General features: G+C 42.6%; 1 protein-coding gene across 1 annotated transcript; it reads left to right on the top strand.

Moving 5' to 3' along the window:
- The first annotated feature begins 423 nt into the window (after positions 1–423).
- LOC118340862 (bcl-2-modifying factor-like) lies at positions 424–12,374 on the top strand. Its single transcript, XM_035679013.1, has 4 exons — positions 424–554; positions 3,532–3,777; positions 5,161–5,378; positions 8,438–12,374. The coding sequence occupies exons 2-4, from the start codon at positions 3,555–3,557 to the stop codon at positions 8,552–8,554; spliced, it is 558 nt and encodes a 185-aa protein (XP_035534906.1). The 5' UTR covers positions 424–554; positions 3,532–3,554; the 3' UTR covers positions 8,555–12,374.
- The last annotated feature ends 6,850 nt before the right edge of the window (positions 12,375–19,224 follow it).

Consider the following 19,224-nt stretch of genomic DNA (forward strand, 5'->3'; position numbering starts at 1 on the left):
ATACAAAACAGATATATATTTTGTATATGTGTAAATATATACAAAAATGTACAACAAATACTTAAAATGAGTGCAACCTTAATGAACTATAACAGTAAAATGTTTCAATACAATATTTTCTGCATTAAGGGCTTTTTACATTTGATACTTCCAAGTGCATTTAGCTGGCAGTGCTTGTTACTGCAATCTTCAATGCATGGATTTTAATTACTATGTGGTTTCCTCCACCACTGAACATTTGCTAAAATACCAATCTTAATGGATTCTAGCAACAGAAATAAGGGCATTTTCTGTCCTTTCAGTGTGCTGTATTTGCATAACACAGTGTAGCTGACTCTCTGTGCCTTTCACATTTATTTTGAAGGGGCGGGTCCCGGCCGTCGGGGCGGACCGCTTTGACAGAGGGAAAAAACAACCCCTCTAGTCAGCAAACATCTATGAGTGGTTGTAATGCAAAGAGGGATACGAGTCGCTCCAACACAGTCCGTAGGAATCGAGGTAACGGCAAGTTGTCAAGATACCACCGATCACAACGGAAAACGCGTTTGCTGGCGGTGAGTGCAACGGTCGTTTATTTTGAATTCAAAAAGGGACACGTCGTGCCCGTTAGCACCGCGGAGTGCCTCGTTGTTCGTTTGGGAGTTTGTCAACAAGATGTGCGGGCAGCTAGGGGCATGCCCGGGCAGGAGACGGGGGGGTGAGCGGACTTACCGGGAGAGGAGCATTTATATGTATGTGTATTTCTGCCCCCTGTTCTTCACACCGGCGAGGCTTTCTGTCTCTTGTTTCAACGGACGAACTGAATTAAATGACGAAGTGACCGTTGCAGTCCACCACCTCTCGCGCGCGTGGACTGTTGGCCGGTCTTTGAGACACAAACGTTGGTCTGCGGTTTGTTTTTTGGTCGGTACACAATATTAAAGCTAATAATTTTGCCGTAGTTTAACACCACCCAGTTATTACACACGGTCAAATGACGTGTCCTGTTTGTATTTCACGCATTAGTGACTAATATCTGCTCCGAGCCATTGAAGCTATCGGCTGTGTTATCTCTGAGGTGTTTGTTTTGGGGAAGAGTTGTCAGGCGAAGTGAGGAGAAAGGGTCAGCGGAGGATAATGGGAGCATCAGGAGTAACACTGTTATAACCCTGTCCTGCTAGTCTGTTGCCGCTGTCACGGGTAAAACATTAGCAAGGACCCAGGCTAAAGTTGTTCCCACTTTAAAGCGGAAAAAAACTGTTCAAAAAGAAAAAAATTAAGTGTAAATCCTCAAATTCTTCGGCTGTGGTTGTTGTTTTCTTTTAGTTACCATGTGTCAGCATAATGCTTCGACAGTTTTCTTCACTCTCTCCGTCTGCAGTTAATGAGCGGTCGGTCCTCGCGTTTACGCGCTGAGCTGCCCTGGGCATCGCGCTCCTGATCCGGGTAAAGATGCAGCACATCCCCGGTGGTCATCCGGAGCCCACTTACAAACGACATGCGAGACACCTTGATGAAAATCCCAGTTGGTAACTTTTTCTAATCGCGCAGATAAACCAGTTGTGGTAACTCGCATCTGCAACAAAACAACAAAATAACAAATAATACAATTACAGAACATGTAGCTGGGCTGGCTGTTGTCCTCTTCCAGGGATGGGTGAAGTAGGGTTCATGACTTTATTGCAGCCTGTCACTTGCCCGCTGATATCCACAGGATTATGTACTCATAGCTTCATGAAGGCAGTGGGAAAAATAGCAGCAGAGTTCACCTTGTGTGCACCCCCCACCCTGAGCCGTGGAGGAGAGCCCGGTGCACAGATGGTGCAGCAGAGGGAGCCACTCTCTGCTGCAGCTTTGAGCCTCTGACCATCACTGTGGTGGCTGCCAGGCCTCCCTGCTGCCCCAGGCAGTGTGTGTGTCTCTGCGTGTGTCTGTGTTATGTCTTTCTGTGTGTCTCTCTGTCTATGTTTGTTTTTTTATGTGTCTGACACTATGGTTATCTTGCCAGTTCTCTGCTGACTGCCAGTGGAAATTCAAGACAGGGCTCGCATTGCCAGTGACACACAACACAAAGTGCACATTTGATCCCAGTGAAAGTGGCACAGTTGCAGAGGAGCCCCAACTGCTTGCGTTGCATTAATTAATGTACGACTAAACTTGGCCGGAGGAGAAGTTTACGCAGATTCGGGCTGTTTTGTATTTCTGTAATGCATAACTAATTAGTGTGCCTTGGCGAAATGGACTGATTTCACTGTTAAATGCCCCTGGAGCAATGGAGACCAGAGGCTGGGTGGGTCAATAATATATGTTTTTGTTTACCCATTCAGAGTTCCATCTTTCACCAATAATGTGGCTTGGCTAATCAGACAGTGTTTTTCCACAGCAACATGTAGTTTCCTCCTTTGACTCCATATGATATGACATCATGCAAAAGGACACTTTCACAAAGAGACACATGCGACTGGGACTGCCTCACTCAGTAAACACAATACCAGTATATCCAGTTTCAACTTTTGCATTTGCCAGTCAACCCAACCCATTTGTCTCCACTTACACAAGAAAAGGAAAAGCCGGGCACCCTTGGTAAAAAGAAAGAAACAGTAGTTGAGATTCTGGCGTGTGGCCGAGGAGGAAGAGGGTGTGAGTGTTTGCGTTCAGCAGGCACAGTTGAGGATGGAGTGAAACTCGTTATCTCCCTCATGAAACGGCTGCTGCACGCAACACATGACAGTCTAGCCAGAAGTTTGGTTTCACTGAGGTTTCACTCACACGCCGCCTGCTGCCGCGTGAGTGTGCGTTTGTAGTGCAGACGGGCAGCGATCCAGTGACGTGTGTGGTTGAGAGAGAGAGAGAGAGAGAGAGAGTGGGGGAACAATGAGCACAGGTTTAACGTTGAGCTGCAGGGAGCTAATCCCCTGACTGCTCTGCTCTGTGGCACACTGTTCCAGATTAAGGTAGTTCTGGGGGGAAAACGCCTCCTCCGTGGATCTTTTGGCGCTCAGTTACAGTTTGGCACAGGAACAGCTCGGCAGAATCTGCTGCGGGAGGGTGGCAAATCTGGTGAAGCATTTTTAGCCGCCCACCGGGTCTCCCTACGCCGGGTGTTTCCATACGTTTGGCTCCAGCTTCCACTCATCGCTACGTTACAAGAGATAATGGCTTCAGCTACAGCTGGCCTCTTGTATGTTTATTACCTTTCTTTACATAGAAATGTACTTTGGCAGATCCATCTGTGCTCCTGAGACTATCCATTAGACTCACACTGGGCAATTAATGACTAATGATTTACTTCTATTTAATGTAGACAGGGTGAGCTCATTTTCCATCTGCCCGAGGGCAAAGTTTCCACTGATAACACCATGATATTTGACACTTTTTGTTTGGTGTTGAAACAAATCACACCCAAATTACCTGCGAGCTAAAGATCCTAAACTCACAGGTATGAGTCCAACACAGTCCTGCTCTGTTTGTTGTATGTTCTGTTTCCATTACCAACACTCAAAAGTCCCCTCATTCTAAAGTTTCCATCTCGTGTCCCCCTCTTCTCTCCAGGGAGTTTACCGCTGAGGCGTCGGATGGATGATGAGGAGGAGGACATGTCACGGCCCATCTCGCAGCTCTGGGGAACGCCCTTTAGGGACGTCAAATACGAAGACCGAACCACACAGATCGCGGCCGGACAGGCCCTCGCTGCCGTCACTGCTGCCGTGCCCACGTCGCAGAGCCACAACAACAACAGCATCGCCATTAACACACTGCCCTGCAGCTTGTACCGGCAGCCTCGCATACCCTTTCACGGTGAGGAGGGGCGTGAGAGCGTAAGCCTGCTCAACGTGATGAGGGCTTATGGTTTTAGAAACTGAGTGTGCGCCACTGGATGTTGTACGTCCAGTGCAACCTCACACTATTAGTCATTCCTTTTATCTGGTAGATTACTAACTGGGAACCAGCTGATTAAAACTGTCAGTCTCATTTGATAAGTGTCAGATCGGATGAGAGCGGGAGAGGTATTTTCTCCTTTTTTTGGGCTACTGGAAAAACTGAATTCCATTTTAAATTATTGCTGCAAAACAGAGAAGAAGTCCTAGAAATGAATTTTCCTTGTAGTTTCCTTCCTTCCCCTGTTCTATAATACGCATGTTTGTTTCCTGTGTAGAATTGCATTTACCTTTATTACTGTTGTTACTAATGTGCTATTGACCTAAATCTGATAAATGATGATCACATTCCAGACAGTTTGCATTTAAAAGTAGTATTTCTTCAGACAATAAAAATACAGCGCTAATTGAATACATACATAAAGGCACATACCCACACTAATATGTCCACCAGTTTTAATCCAATATTGGTTTCCCATTTCTAATCAAATCAGTGTGACATCACCCTAATTGAATTGAGAATAAGAATGTTGTTTGTTTGTTGACTCAGTGTCAGTGTGTGAGAGCTGCATTGTTTTGGATTTAAAGCCATCAATACATAAACATAACATTACCCTGTCGTTCATTGTAATCTAACCAGTAATGGATGTCATGCACTTGGCCCGGTGCCATTTCTCCTCACAAACACAGTCCAGGGCGCTCAGTTTCTTAGAGATATTATGATGCTCTACGACGGCAGAATAGCAGGACATTCTGCACACATGATAACATAAAAAAAATTGTTTTCCCTCCAAGTGGCATGACTGCAGAAGCGCATGCTTGAGGCAATGAGTAAACTCAGTGACACAGTCCACAGAAAGACTGCAGTTCACTGAGGCCCTTGTTGATTTAATAAGGTGTTTGAGTCTTTCACCTACGTGCCACTCGCTCTCTTTCTTGTTTGTGGACTCTTCGGTTGTACTCCGAGTGCCTACCTTGTAATTTGTCCATCCGAGAAGATCTGATAAAACCTGTTTGTGTTTTAGAAAGCCACATAGCGGCGGCGTAAAGTAGATACTGTATATTTGTCTTAGCTCAGATGCAGCTGTGTTTGAGGTCATTAATAGTAATCAAGATAGTTGGGCTTATCTCAAGACTGTCTGCACAGTGTTTTCTGAGGGTTTTCACTGTCTGGTGGTTTTACTGAATTGATATCAGTAATGTCTTTTTGCCGTATATCCGTCTTGGCACTGACAACAGTGTCTTGGTATTTTAGAGATGCAACAACACAAGTTTTAAGAAGCTTGATGTTTTCCTTTTTTAGGCAACGCTGGATTACGCTCACATTTCCCCGCTCAGTTTGAGCCCATGGAGGACCGGGGAGAGAGGCAGATTGAAGAGGAGGAGGAAGAGGGCAGAGGGGAGGAAGATGACAGGATGGCAGAGAGGCCGGAGGAGCCGGCGGGGGTGAGCGTCGAGGCCCAAATTGGTCGTAAACTTCGGGAGATCGGAGACAAGTTCCAACAGGATCACGTTGAACTGGTAAGCCCCACTCAGAGCAGCGAAGTGGATCCTTAAATGACCTCCCATTTCAAACCAACCAGCTGCACGTTTAGAACAGTTCAATGTGTAAACAATGTGAACACAAGTGGACTTACATTGCCTCAGAGAAGAAATGGACACTACCCTACTAAATGCTCTATTTGCTGAGAGAGTCAGCAGCGAGGGACAGGGGGTCTCAGGAGCTGCTGGGGCTTCAACTATTTTTGTCGAGACAAAAAGTTTATGTTCTTGTGCTACATATGAACTATTTCTGCGTGTCAGCTTTTACTCGATTAGAGACACAGAGCTACCTCGTGCCAATTTGTGGCTCAGTCTTGGGAAGAAAGGGGCCGGACATTGTGCCAGCTGGGTTGGCCATAACCCACAGTGGATAAAAATAACTTTTGCAGTGATTCAACCACTTTCTTGGCCACAGTGAAGGAAAAAAATCACTAATAAGGCATGATTTAGTAACTTCATACAGGATACTAAACCTACAAAACTACTATGTGTTCACTCAGTGTCACTGGCTGCTAGCAACACACTGTGACAGCCGATACTGTTATAGAAACACACTTTCTCCCTGTCAATATCTAAATATTGATTCTAGTTTAGCACTGTGGTCAAGGCCATCTTTGTTTTCTTAACTACTGAAACAGCACCTCAGTCTGAGCTGCCAATACCGTGTCAGTGGCACTGATACTGTGTGTTTGCTGGTCTATAAAGACGGAAGAAAAGAAAACAAATGAGTGAAATCCTTGCCGGGCGAGCAGATTAAATGACACCCTTCCATTTCCTTTATCCCTCTACGCCCGCTCCTTTTAAAAGACAAAGACAACCTTCTGTTTGTTACTCGTGTCCTTTACCTAAAATATACACTCTCTGTCCTCAGATGAACATAACACAGGAAGCATGAAACATTTTGGGACTTGTGAAGCCTTTAGAGACGATGAAGGGGATTGAGCGTGGAGGCTCGCTGTTGGCGAAGCTCCCGAGGGAACGGTTAAGCACCCGTACTGTATGCTGTTTATGATATGTAGTTAATTGTGCATGTCAAGACATAAAACCCGCTGAAACATCTGTCACAATCTTCGCAGATGTCTTAAGACACGAGTGACAACACGTCCCCCGTCCAATCTGCACTCACACTGTTCTGTTGTCCTTTGGCGAGATGTGGTATCACAGTGTGTTTGATAACGGGTCGGGGGTTACTGTTATCAGTGTTTGTAAAGCACTTACCGGCCTCGCTGAGAGTTCACATCAGTCACATGACCGTGAACTGAGTTAATAAGTACAAATATACTGGGAGGGGTTTCTTATCTGCTGCTGAGACTGTTTTGCCACGGGAGAGAAAGAAGAAAAAAGAGAGAGAAAAGAAACAGAGCGAGAGAAAGAATGAAAAGAAAGTGCTCTATGTACAGAGCCTGAGAAAGAGAAGGTGAGATCGATGTGACTGTCACAAGCAGGAGTGAGCCGCATGTCTGTGTCTGGGTAGACTTGGCCGGCTGTTTATACGCTCGTCTAAAAATAGAGTCTGACTCACGGCTACCCACAATACCTCAGTTGTCCCGCTGACTGCCTCAGTGTGCGTCTTTTGTGTGTGTTTTTGGTTTGTGCGTGTAACTCTGTGACAGAGAGATAAGAGCGAACATTTTCTTTTTTGTCTGCCGTCTGCACTCGAGTTGGTTTTATCCCGCAGCATCTGATACTGTGGGAATATTCCAAAGGGAGAATAATCACAAGTGATACTTTATGATATCCAATCACTCCTCTGTAATGTCTCTGCTGCTATTGTTAGACGTTTTCACTTGCCTCTACAAGCAGAAGTTGCCCGTGTGGGCTAATATGTGGCTTTTTGTTGATGTGGAGTAGCTTCTGCTTGCGGTTTGAGTCTCATCCATCACTTTTGTCGACTTTTGCGGCCAATAAAATGCTAATATTTGAAGGGAAATTTCAGTGGGGGGAAAGGTTAATCCAATCCTAACATTAAGTGAAGGAGCAAACATGCACGCTGTCGGTTTTCTAAATCATATGAGGGGTGCATTCACCTAAAAAGGGCAAAGAGAATACACACCATCCTCCACTGCCCGTGCAAGTGACAGCAGAAAGATGAGCCTCATGTGAAACAAACCAGGGTGCTGTTTAAATACGCTCAGCAGTGTAGAATTAAGGCAATTAAGGACAATTAGGGTTACGTTTAGCGGTGCTGGTTCAGTTCAGTTCAGTCTGCTAGTCCTGCATCGAATAGCCTGTGGCGGACTCTGATTGCTAGGCTGGTACAGACCTTGATGGAGAGAGAGAAGGGAGAGAGATCGTAACAAGAGTGCTTACGCAACAGGCTGCAATATCTGAGCGCGGCTGTTCAGAAAGCCGGTGGGGAGCTGTGCAGGATCGGGGGGGGGAGGCTTCATCTGTCTGCAGTCCACGCGGGCTGCACACCCCAACAGAACATGACAGGTCTGGGAGATGGCAGCTCCATAGGAGGGAGCAGTTTCTGTTTCCTCGGCTTTGTTTTCATAATTATTCAGCTGACTTCGCTATTACAAGAGAGCTGTGATGAAATAGGCAGCGCGTTCTCTGAAAGCATTTCACTTTGAGGTTCTTGTTTAGAAGTCAACAGTCTTCCTCCCTCAAACCTTATAGGGGAGGATCCTGGGGGTTACAAAGGTCTTGTTTTGCAGGTGTCAGCATGGTCATTTACATCCTTTTCATCTACTTTTTCACGCAAGAAAACAGAAAAGTAATACAGTTTGAACTTCTGTCTTCAGAATCAGAAAGCCACGCCACCGAACACTGTATATTCTGCAGAAGTATCGGGCAGGATGTGCGTGTGACAGACATGTTTGCTAGACACAAGCTCTTGTTTTGGAAACATCCAAGTCTACATGGTCATATGGTCGGAGCTCACCGGGTTTACCACGGTTCACATTTTACCTCAGAAACCTGTTATGACAAAATCAGAGGCTGTGGAGTCATTTTCATTACTATAAGGATGAAAGCCTGACAACTCTCCCTGGTCATAATAACCTAATGTGTGTGTTTTTTCTGTCTTCTCGTAGTTCATGAGGCATCAGAGACAAAACCTGCCTGCCTGGATGCGCCTTACCATGGCCCTGTTTGGCTTTCTGTTTCCAAGAGAGGCTCTGTTCCCCCGCCTGAGACGAGAGCAGAGATGAAGGGACTGCCGGTCCTTGCCTCAACCCTTGTCCCTCCCCCACAGGGACAAGGGACCAGACTTTAAGAGATGGCACTGTAAGATGGAACACGGGTTTGGATTTTGTTTTCTAATTGAATATGAAGATGAGATGAAGAAAACACTGGTCACCGCTGGACGGAGACTGATTACAATTTTTTTGTTTTGTTTTTGTTTTTTGTTTTTGTTTTTTCGTCTTTCCAAGAAGGAGCCATTGTGTTTGAAGAGATATTTTCGAAATATTTGTAAGATTACCTATTTTGTACAGTAAACTGCTCTTTTTATTTGGTATTTCAAGTCTTGAAGGACCTCCATCAGTCCGGGGAATGCCTTACTCTCTCCTGCCACAGTACAACTCTTTTGCATCAAGGAAATCATAAGAAAGACATACATTTTCAGATTAGGCCACTTTTTTTTGGCGACAAACTGTGGACGTGGACATTTCTGTGCTGAAGTTACTGACTTAAAAACCTTGAGGACTTGAGGCGCATTTCTAATTTATTCTTGGAAAAACAATAATCCCTGTACCTGTCCTTTACTGTTCCACACTGGCTAAGTTGAAAATGGTTGTCATGACGTGTCGCACACTGGTGCTGCACTGTTGCTCAGTTTAGATGCGTGTTTTACCAGCTTCCACTGTAGACGTAGGGACATTATATCAACCTGTGTCATCCATCAACACCCCTGTCTCCAAGTACCACTCATGTTGTGAACGACCCACTGTGTAGATTCCGATCCCGTTGAGTTAAAGACATATGCATACTTGAATTTAGGTGTAGTAAAGATATTTTAGCCGAGTTGCGACGTGATTACGCTTTCCATTTGTGATCATGTGTTTGTAGGAGTGTGTGCTTACCGTTACCTGCAGTAGTTTTGAAGCCAAATAAGCACAAAGTCAAACAAAATCTCCTTTGTGGGATTACGATCAGGGAACTGGAAAACAATCAGACTCCTGACAGTCTTTGGATGAATTTCATCATTTCCTAAAGCTTTTCAGGATTTCTTTCTCTGGCTGGATCGACAATCGCAAACTTTGCCCCTTTGCTGCATCGTGGGGTCACCTGTGAGAGAGATGGCATTTATCAGCATTTGTTAGGGGTGAGCAATATTCAAGCCAGAGGGAGGAAGTAAAAATCTTAGGGATCTGTTGCATTTTGCAATCACACTGACATCCATAGAAGGACATTTCCCAGAATATGGCTGTGTTCTCAATGAAATACAAATATCTTTGTTACAGAAACATTTTGGGTTAAAGTTACAGAGATGCATTTTTATTTTGTTTTACTACAGGTCTAAATCTAAATGTCTCGAGCACTGATTTAATCCCGATGTGCTGATGCGGTGAGTTGACACGTAATCGGCTCACCCTTTCATTCAAGTGCTTTCTTTCACCAAACTGCCAGTGGTACATTGAGCTTCACTGAGAACTTCAGCTTCTGTACAGTTCAGAAAAACGTTTTTAGTAATCACACAGACACATTTGGGTATAGGACAAAGTTTATACATCCTCGTGCGACAACTGCTACGTTAGCATTTTGCAGCGACACAGCCACTGTTTCTCAATGTAAGGAAAGAGTCTTTAAGGACTTTAAATAAGATGTTTAAAATTCCTCATTTGATGTATTATTTCGCTCTGTCGTAGATTCATGATATGAACTTTTGAAGACACTGATGGTTTTTTTTTTCTTCTCTTTTATGTTTTCTTCAGGGAGTAGTTAATAATGTTAATTAAATATGTCGGCTAACGATCTGCCTTTGAGCGAAGGACGCCATGCATCCGCGCTGTCAGTCTTTGATGTAGTAGACGATGCTGACCGAGCAAAGGTGTTTCATTTTTGATGTTTTCCAAATAATTTCCACTCAACATCAACATAGAAGTACGTTACAGATTTCGTTTTTTCGGTAACTACACGAGGAGCTGAACCAAAAGTTTGTTTCCTGCAAACACTGAACGCTGAGCCAATTCTGATAATTATGACACACTGTCTTCAGTCCAAAGCGTCACGCCTGCACTCTCTTTCATCGATCGCCATGTTTAACTACTCCCTGTCCTTATCGATAACAAGTTTCATTTGGTTTGGTTTTCTTTTTCGATAATTTATTCTAATTTATTTTGTGTATATTTGCTCAGTGCTACTGTATAGATGCTGTCTCAGTGTGTACAGTCTTTTTTCCTTCTCATTGTTGATGTGCATTCAGTTGTGTGTGTTTGATGCCTGTGTGTGCGGGGAGGTTGGACTAAAGCCATGTGCCTCGTGCGTTCTCACACGAATGGTGTGAGTCTTACGGATCACGTGAACAACAGACAATCAAATGTACAAAATGTGCCTTGTGAGTAACAGACCTGCCACATCATCACCAACACTTGGCATAATTACCCAAAGTCACTGGTCACAGCTCTCGTTTGTCACTTGGGCTCTGTGAGATCAACGCACTCTGATACAACAGAGTTGGCACAAACAGTACACAGTAAGTGTGTTCGTTGTGCCTTGATAGAAAAAAAAAACCCATCAGTTTGATTCCTCGCATCGGCTCACGAGGCACAGGCTCAACCTTTGACATCTCTCAGCACGAACGGCGAGTTTCACCAACGCAAAACCTTCTGAATATCAGAAACGACTGTTTGCAATCAATGTGCACTGTAAAAAAAAACAACAACAATTTTTTACTTGTATACTGTATTTTGCGCCTCTCTCTTTCTACTCCTGTGCTGAACTTCCCCTCTAGATTCCTGAAACTTTTTAAGATCTGTAATATGCTGGATCGGCCTAGCTTGTCTGGGTTTTTGTGCTTTATTATCTACAATCTAGTAGGGCTGTGGGTTTACATTTGAAGGAGGAACGAGCCACCATGGTGCCCAGTATTATTTGTATGTGAGATGGGTTGAACAGCCACTCAGTCGGTGTGGTGTTGATCTGAGCCTGTCGTTACCAACCACTGTTGCAACCCTGACTCAAGTGAAACATTTATTTTTATTTGTTTAACCTTCAGTGTCTTTAATATCAAATTTATTCAATCAGTTTTTGAGTATCCAAGAAAGAGTGCATCTTTACTGTCAAGTGCTGTGATTTGGTGTTTTTTATACATTAGACATGAATTTGACACAGCTATTGTTGCTATCTTTATAAAAAAATCTTAGCAAAATTTTTCCATATCTTTTTGTAAGAAGACAAAGAAAGAACTACAACAAGACAACTTTTTTGCTTTTCTATGATTGCTTTTTTTTTTAATGTTGTGGCATTTTTAATTTTGGATATTGCAAGGTCTGTTGTGTCACTCTCAGTTCAAGGGCTTTTTTCAATATATGTAAATGGAGTAAAAATGCATGTCCAACATTCCTGAAAAAATCTGTATCTTAAAGGGTTTGAATGTAATTTAATGGAGTGAAAACCACAATATCTCTTTTAATACATGAACTGAACAGTGGAACTGATCTCAGACTCCTGTGCTGTGCGCGCGGCGGGTTTGTATTGTCTTCACTTTGCTTTCTTTACGTTCAGAGTGGTCTCAAGGATTTCACATTCATGTGTCCTTTGAAGTGAGACCCAGGCCAGATGTAGCAGTTTTTTCGTTAAAGCATTGGCTGTGTTATCGTTGGGACTGCTCTGTGTCTGCTGCAGTTTTTCAAACAGCGTGGGACATGGAGCGATGGAGGGAACGGAGGAGGACGGGGGATGTTTGTTCTTTTTCTAGTGCAATATGCTGTACATAAGAGCTTGGCTCTCGAAATCTTACAATTTCTCTTAATTTCTTTTGTTGTTAAATGGGTACATTGCTGTTTTTTTTCCATTAAAACTTTATGGACAATTGAAAATGGCTTGTGCTTCATTTCTTGGGGGGAGATTGTTATAAGGATACTAATGTGCATGTAAACATTCTCAATAAAACATTAGAAATGAATGAAATGAAGCAAACAGGGCCGGCTGTGGAGGAGGTTGTCCACAAATCAAAAGGTTTAATAGACATCCAGTAACAACACTTAAGAGACTACAGCCGTCCTAGCAGCTGTACGTAGGCACAGCTGTGCTTTGAGCTAAATGCTAACAGATCTAAGTTTAGAGTGTAAGCATGCTAAGAAACACAAACAACAGTTTAGTTGTTCCGGTAGTCCAGTTCAAGTCTGGACCAAAGTGTTGGACCGACCGACAGACTGATAGTGCCATACATAGAGCCAGGCTGCTAACATAGCTAAAAATCACATGGGATCATTTAAATTGAAGTAATCAGTCATGTGTGCGTCACCTCAAAAGCGTCTGCTGCCACAATGAGCAACAATCCCAAAAAAGTCACAGTCAGTTAATAAAAACATCTTCTATGACTAGACACCAGTGATTTAACCCCACTGAAAGTCCCTAAAAAGTTAATTTAGCATGAACAATAGGAGCATTTCATAAGCCCTGGAGGCAATGTTAGAGCTCAGCACATCTTTTTACATCCTCTTCCCTCTGCGGGGGTAAAGGTGCAATCTTACATAAACTGTGATTCACTTTTCTGTCACCGGGTTTCTAGAGCGATCTCCCCTCAGGCAGCTGCTTTGTGTAGACGGGCAGTGAGGGAGGTTAAAGGAGCGTATATACATGTGTGTGTGCAGAAAGACGTGGCCTCAGGGAAATGAAAGAAGTTCTGACCTGAGCCTCATAAAGATTAACACATTGCAGTGTGTTGTGCTGCAGGGTGAACTGATGTTTTTTATATTAATGTTTCAAAAGCAGTTACAGCTGTCACCGTTGGGGCTGTTGTCTGTTTTCACTACTCACAGAGACGGCACAGGCTTGTTTCTGCATTACAAGCAGTGGGTTCAGTACGTGAGAGTCTCTGTATGTTCAAACACAGATTCCCAACACAAATCGCTTGCAGACAGGCTGCCTGCCCTTTATCCACACCGAACAAGTTGTCTAATAACAAATGTGAGACAAATTACTAATTATAGATTGTCAATTTTCTTCAAAGAATGGTGCCATATTGTTTGTTTACCCAGAAGCTCTCAGAGCACACCGCATTGTATATGGACCTAATGAGACGCTGACATGTTTTCATTCTCATTTCTAATTTCGAAATAATTCGATGTCCTTGTTTATGTGAAAGATTTTAATTTTGCCCGAGTAAATAAAACCAGGGCTCATTCAAATAGACACCAGTTTTTTGTTTTTTTCCTGTGCACTCTTGGCAAAATTTCACAGTGAAAATTGCAAGCAGACCAGTAAACACAGAGTCTGTTGTGTAGTTATTTTAATCCTCGTAATGGTGCAGGGATGAAGAGCAGACATTTTGCGGGGCAGGATGACATTTCTCTTAAAGTCGATTTAACTGCAAACTGCAGACTGTTAGAAAAACTCCTTGCAGCATGTTATACTAAAGCTTAAAGATGCATCCCAGAATGCAAATGTTAACATATCCAGTTTTAACCACAAAACAGGGCTCTGTACTCTCCTCAACCTCCCCACCAGCTGAAGTGAAAGCCTCGTCCCCTGGGACCGCTGGTAAATACAGACAAGAGTGTGTGTGTGTGTGTGTGTGTGTGTGTGTGTGTATAAGCATTTGTGTGTGTCTTCAGGGAGAAAGGAAAAAAAAAAAAAGTGGGGTGGGAGGGGAAGAGGGGTGAGAGGGGTGAGAGGGGTGAGAGGGGTGAGGGCCTGCTTGGCTCAGCACTTTTTCGCACACAGCCCTGACAAAGGACTCTCTGTTCTCCTGGCCACTCACTCAGGGAGACGCCCTCATGATAGCCCGGTGCCTATCTCAAGGGTCACGCCTCGACTTCAGCAGCAAGAGAGAAGCTCCAGTCCCTCACTCTTTTTGTTTACTTCTGCCTCTCAGGCTGGGAGCGCAGCAGATTAACCCTTCCGTGTCCAACTGCAGTGTGAGTGGTGGTAATGCTGCCAACGAGGAAAGACTGTATGTTTAGGGTATTTTTCTCTACTTAAATGCGGAATCCACTAGTCACGCGCCAGATTTTCTCTTGCCAGCTTGTCTCTGTGTGAAATTTGCCATTTTATCAGCTTGCTTTATAGTCTGGTTTTACCATAACCTTGTGGCCCTAGCTTTCCGCACATCATTTCTTTGTTCACTTGTTACATGTTGCCCCATCTGTTTTGAGCTTTCTGCTGTGAACTCAGACAATGCGAGCTTACAGTTTTTTGCCCGGTTTATGAATCCCCAGAGCAATCCCTTGAGATTCATCTCAGAGTGATGACATTTCAATTATCACCTTCTAAAACCTATCTGCGACTTACAGTTGCGGCGTATCTTCCTGCATCATGAGCGTCACAAACATCTATTTTTAATGGAAGAAATAATTGATCTCCAGTTTTGGTCAACACCTCCAAACCTGTACTGAGTTTTTATTGAGACATATTCTCTGAGGTACACTGAACTAGAGTATGCAGAAAAAGATGAAAACATTTCAAGTTCAGTAAGTGTAAAGAAACAGAACAGAAATAGGCTACATTTGGGTGGGAAAAATAATAATATGGCATTATAAAATTCAATAGGTGTGGCGCCATCCTCTGAGGAAATGAACTTCCCGTCCACAGAGAATAGGTCCTGCTGCTCTGAAAGGGCACACATGTCAGGTGTAGCACTTCAGCGGGGTGTTGGGTCAAAACACGTTGGTGCAGCTGCAGCTGAGGAGCGGCTCTGGGGAAAAGCATCACTTCCTTCATAGATGAGTCCCTGCTCTGTGGAGCATGTTATAATAACTGACTCGCTTCCAAACACCTACCTGTGTTTTGGAGGTGACAATTTATTTGTGTGTCTCAAAAATAGTGTTGCATGTGGATAACAGTTGGTATCAAGCAATTGGTTTTAAAGACCAGTACAGTCAGAAAAGATAACAATTTTGTATGTTGTACATACAGTACCATCCTGGAAATCTGTAACTACATATATGGTCAAAATAGAGCAGAATGTTACTTTTTGGCATCTGTTTCACTATATTAAAAATCATTATGACATACAAATGTATAATCCTTTTGTGAAAACAGCATGTAAAATTTGCAGAAACAGATCTTAAAACCAAACACCACAATTACTGCTCTGTGGCTTGTGGGCTCTTGTCACCCGCAGCTGCACTTACTGCACTCTGTGTCACAGAGAAACAGTCACCTACTGCCAAAAAGAGGGAGCTATATCAAGTTAAAGCTAGCTGGTAGCTGCAGCTTGCTTTAGCTAAAGTTAAATTCACTTTTTTAACCATAGCTCTCTTTGAATTTAAAAAATATAAAATTTATATGAACAGAATAAAAGCAAATTTAGTAAAAAAAAAGAAATAAAAAAAATTCAACTTATTTTGTAAGAAAAGTGCTTTGCAGCTAAAAGTTAACAAAAATTATCTTTTTCAGGGACACTTGCACACAGTATGGTAGTTGCTTGTCAACACTGGATTTGGGTTCCCTAACTTTCTTACCCTGCTGCTTTGGAGATGCATACCTCTATCCAAAAACAAACCAGCAGAGCCTCAAGTATGAATGTAAGTACTGTATTGTGAAAAAATTAAGCAAATTTACAAAAAACATACAAAAGCAAAATTAGCCATGATTCATGGTTTCTCTGAGAGCAGCTTTTTGCAAATTGGTGGCAGGGCTCCTCAGTTACCTGGCTCCGCTCAGACTGAGCCACGGCTGCCTTCTCTTTACAACCACAACCCCTCGTATACACACACCGCACCACCAAATAAGGGTGGGGAGCAGCCAATCCATCTCCTTGGGTAATAAAAGTTAAATGCAGCCCATGAGTCGAGACATGCCTCCAGGGGGACTTGGTGCAATGGGCGTCCACTATTGTCTCTGTCATCTCAGGCTTGTATCAGGGGAGGATAAAGTACTGAGATGATAAGTGGGTATTTATATGGTGGTGACTGCTGTCTAATCCAAGACAGATGAGAGGTAAAGGACTGCAGCAGTTGGCCAAACAGTCTCTGGAGACTGACAACCTCTTTCTTGTGTCTGTATCTCTGGGATAAATGGAAGATATGATAATATGTAATAAAATGATAATATGTTTCATACACTGAGCTACACAATGCTATCAAACATATCAAAATGTTCTCACATTGAAAATCACAAAAGTATCTGTTGCAGACGTGGAGAAGATCTGGCAGAGGTTCGAGCTACATAATACTTTTTGAACCTAATATTGAGTAATTGATCCAACAGCAACATTATGCAGGGACAGATAATGTAGTATTGTTCATTGTTCAACTTCTACATTTTCATAAAGATTTCTGTGTGACAGCACTCTTCAACAGTTGTCAGTCTGAGCTCTCAGAGGCAGCAGCTCTGAGAGGCACAGCAGCTTTGAATTGTTATTTTTCACACCTGTACTGTAAGCCTACAAAAAAGTAACTGCGAAGGAAAAGCAACTGAGGACTGTGTTGTATTTTAAATATTGTGTACTGCGGTATCATTGCTCATAACGGGTCAATGCCAAAACTTACTAGTAAATTAGCATATTTCTCTGTAAGTATTCAAATACTACTCGCTTTCTAGTATCATTACATCATCATCATTCTCTATTACATTCATTTCTAATGTCCAAACACAAGTTTCTCTTTGTTTTATATAGAATTTGCATCTGCCGTCCCCACTCTCTGCTGTTATCTGAAAGAGCTTTTTTTAAATTGTTATAGCGAGTCTCTGGTGTGTTCCTTCCCGGACAGTTTTGTTTATGACAGTCTGCCTGTTGGATGAGGGTCAAACTCTGATGATTGTGTTTGTTGACTCTGCAAACAACCATGAATACTTTCAGAAACCTGAGTTGGTGGCAGTATCAGTTTACACAGTCACATAATGACTTGGTGACACGACGCCCTGCGTGTCAGGTACATGCATGTGTAATATGTAACTAATCATGTAAGAACAGTGGAGTAACAATATCTAGCCTGCAGTCAACCTTTGAATCGTGGACGTGATGAATTAGCTTTGTAAAAGAAAACAATTATGTGTGTGTTTACCGAGATGAATCATATGCAGATAGTGGAAACACTGCATAGGTTTTGCGTTTTCAAGTGGTGCATGTAGACAGACAAGATATTTATAGAAAGCATAAGCCTCATGGAAAGGATGGCGCATGGAATGGGAACAAAGGCACTGACTAGTTGAGTTATTGCAGGGTAAATGAAATTTCTCTTTGTTCTATATGATAGTATTTTTTGATTATAGCCCTCCACTCCAAGTATACTGTATGTAGAGAAGATGAGCATATTAGGAGGATATTGTACTTTTGTATGAAAGTCCTGTTTTTTGTTATTATTTGTTATTATGTTGTAGCTATATGAATGTATCAACATTTTAGTTGTCCATAAAGTGTAAAGACAAGGTTTGAGCTTGTTTATCTTGTGCTTTTATAGTATTAGTATAGTATTAACGCGGCACTACTCAGCCAAATCTAAATCTACCATTGTCAGATCTAACAAAATAACCCTGATAATGTCATAGTGATGTCATCAGGGTTATCAGTTAGGCACATTTATAAAAGAAGGTCTGAGTTATAAACTGGAAATGTGGAATTTGTGGAAGATTTGGCTCCACTATTTTGTTAATCTGTCTCTCACAAGTCTCCTAATTTTCTGGAAGAAAAATACAAAATCATGGTGTACCTACCAAACATTATAAAAGCTTAGAGATTCTCCAGATTTACCACCTAAAGTTCGGCCAGTGGTGCAGTCGGCTCCAGGGAGTGACCAGTCTGGGAGCTGGGTGGTTTGATTGTGTCTCCACAGAGTAGAAAGAGGATGGAGTCAGAGAATAATTCTTTCTGTAGAATTTGTGAACTCTGATATATTTTTGGCTCTTTGCCAGGGGTTGACAAGCTAATTGATTACTGTCAGGACCGACTGAAGTAGATCCACCCTTTTTGGTTAAAAACACTGGCACTGCTGGCAGGAAAGTCGCCACAGACTCCAGATTTAAAAACTCTGTATACTGCAAAAGATTTTGGCAATGACGGGCTTAACCAGCATTGTGTTAACTCATTTGGCAAGGGCTTGAATGTAACAGGAATTCATGTGTGAAAGTCCCACAATACAGCTTTATACTATAAATGTGTTTATGATACTGTAGTCATGGTTCTTCTGAGGGTTGAGATTTAATGAGGCTAAGTTATCATCAGGTCTACAGAGAGATACACTCAATGTGCAAGGTAAACTCCCTTTTTACCACTATTAAATCTCATCCTCTAAGTGGTGCAATCCTACTCAAGCATGGTATGGATGAATCCACACCAAACTGGCTCAGTCTCTGTAACACTAATTTAGAAAAAATCATGGTGGTGAGGAAAGCATAATTTCTGCATAATATAAGTTCTGACCAAATCTGATCGGTGGTATAGCCGATACATCGCACATAATGGACAAAAGATTAAAGGAGATACCACAACAGCTCATGAACAAATGGAAAATACCAGGAGAAAAAAAAAATACATCCGATCCCAGAAGCATTTTTAGATCGTCCTACATGCACCATCATGAATATCTTAATGGTTGTTTTGTTTTTTAAATGGATTGACTTCTTGATTGTTATTTCTAACTATATAGCTCTCCTCCACTGTCAACTGGAACAGAAGAGGTCTATTAATACTGTAATATGATGTGATGGGCAAACAATGTGCGCAGCCATTATGTCTTCCCTTAAAACACAGATCCCTTTCCTTCCAATGTTT

Source organism: Morone saxatilis, unplaced genomic scaffold (assembly GCF_004916995.1).
Source record: "Morone saxatilis isolate NCDOM2014 unplaced genomic scaffold, NCSU_SB_2.0 Contig7, whole genome shotgun sequence".
In the NCBI taxonomy this organism is placed as follows: Eukaryota; Metazoa; Chordata; class Actinopteri; family Moronidae; genus Morone; species Morone saxatilis.

Excerpts from the sequence above, each read along its gene's own strand:
- LOC118340862 (XM_035679013.1), top strand. The coding sequence starts at position 3,555 with ATGGATGATGAGGAGGAGGACATGTCACGGCCCATCTCGCAGCTCTGG. Across the intron at positions 3,778-5,160 it reads GCCTCGCATACCCTTTCACG|GCAACGCTGGATTACGCTCA; the intron begins GTGAGGAGGGGC and ends TTCCTTTTTTAG. Across the intron at positions 5,379-8,437 it reads AACAGGATCACGTTGAACTG|TTCATGAGGCATCAGAGACA; the intron begins GTAAGCCCCACT and ends GTCTTCTCGTAG.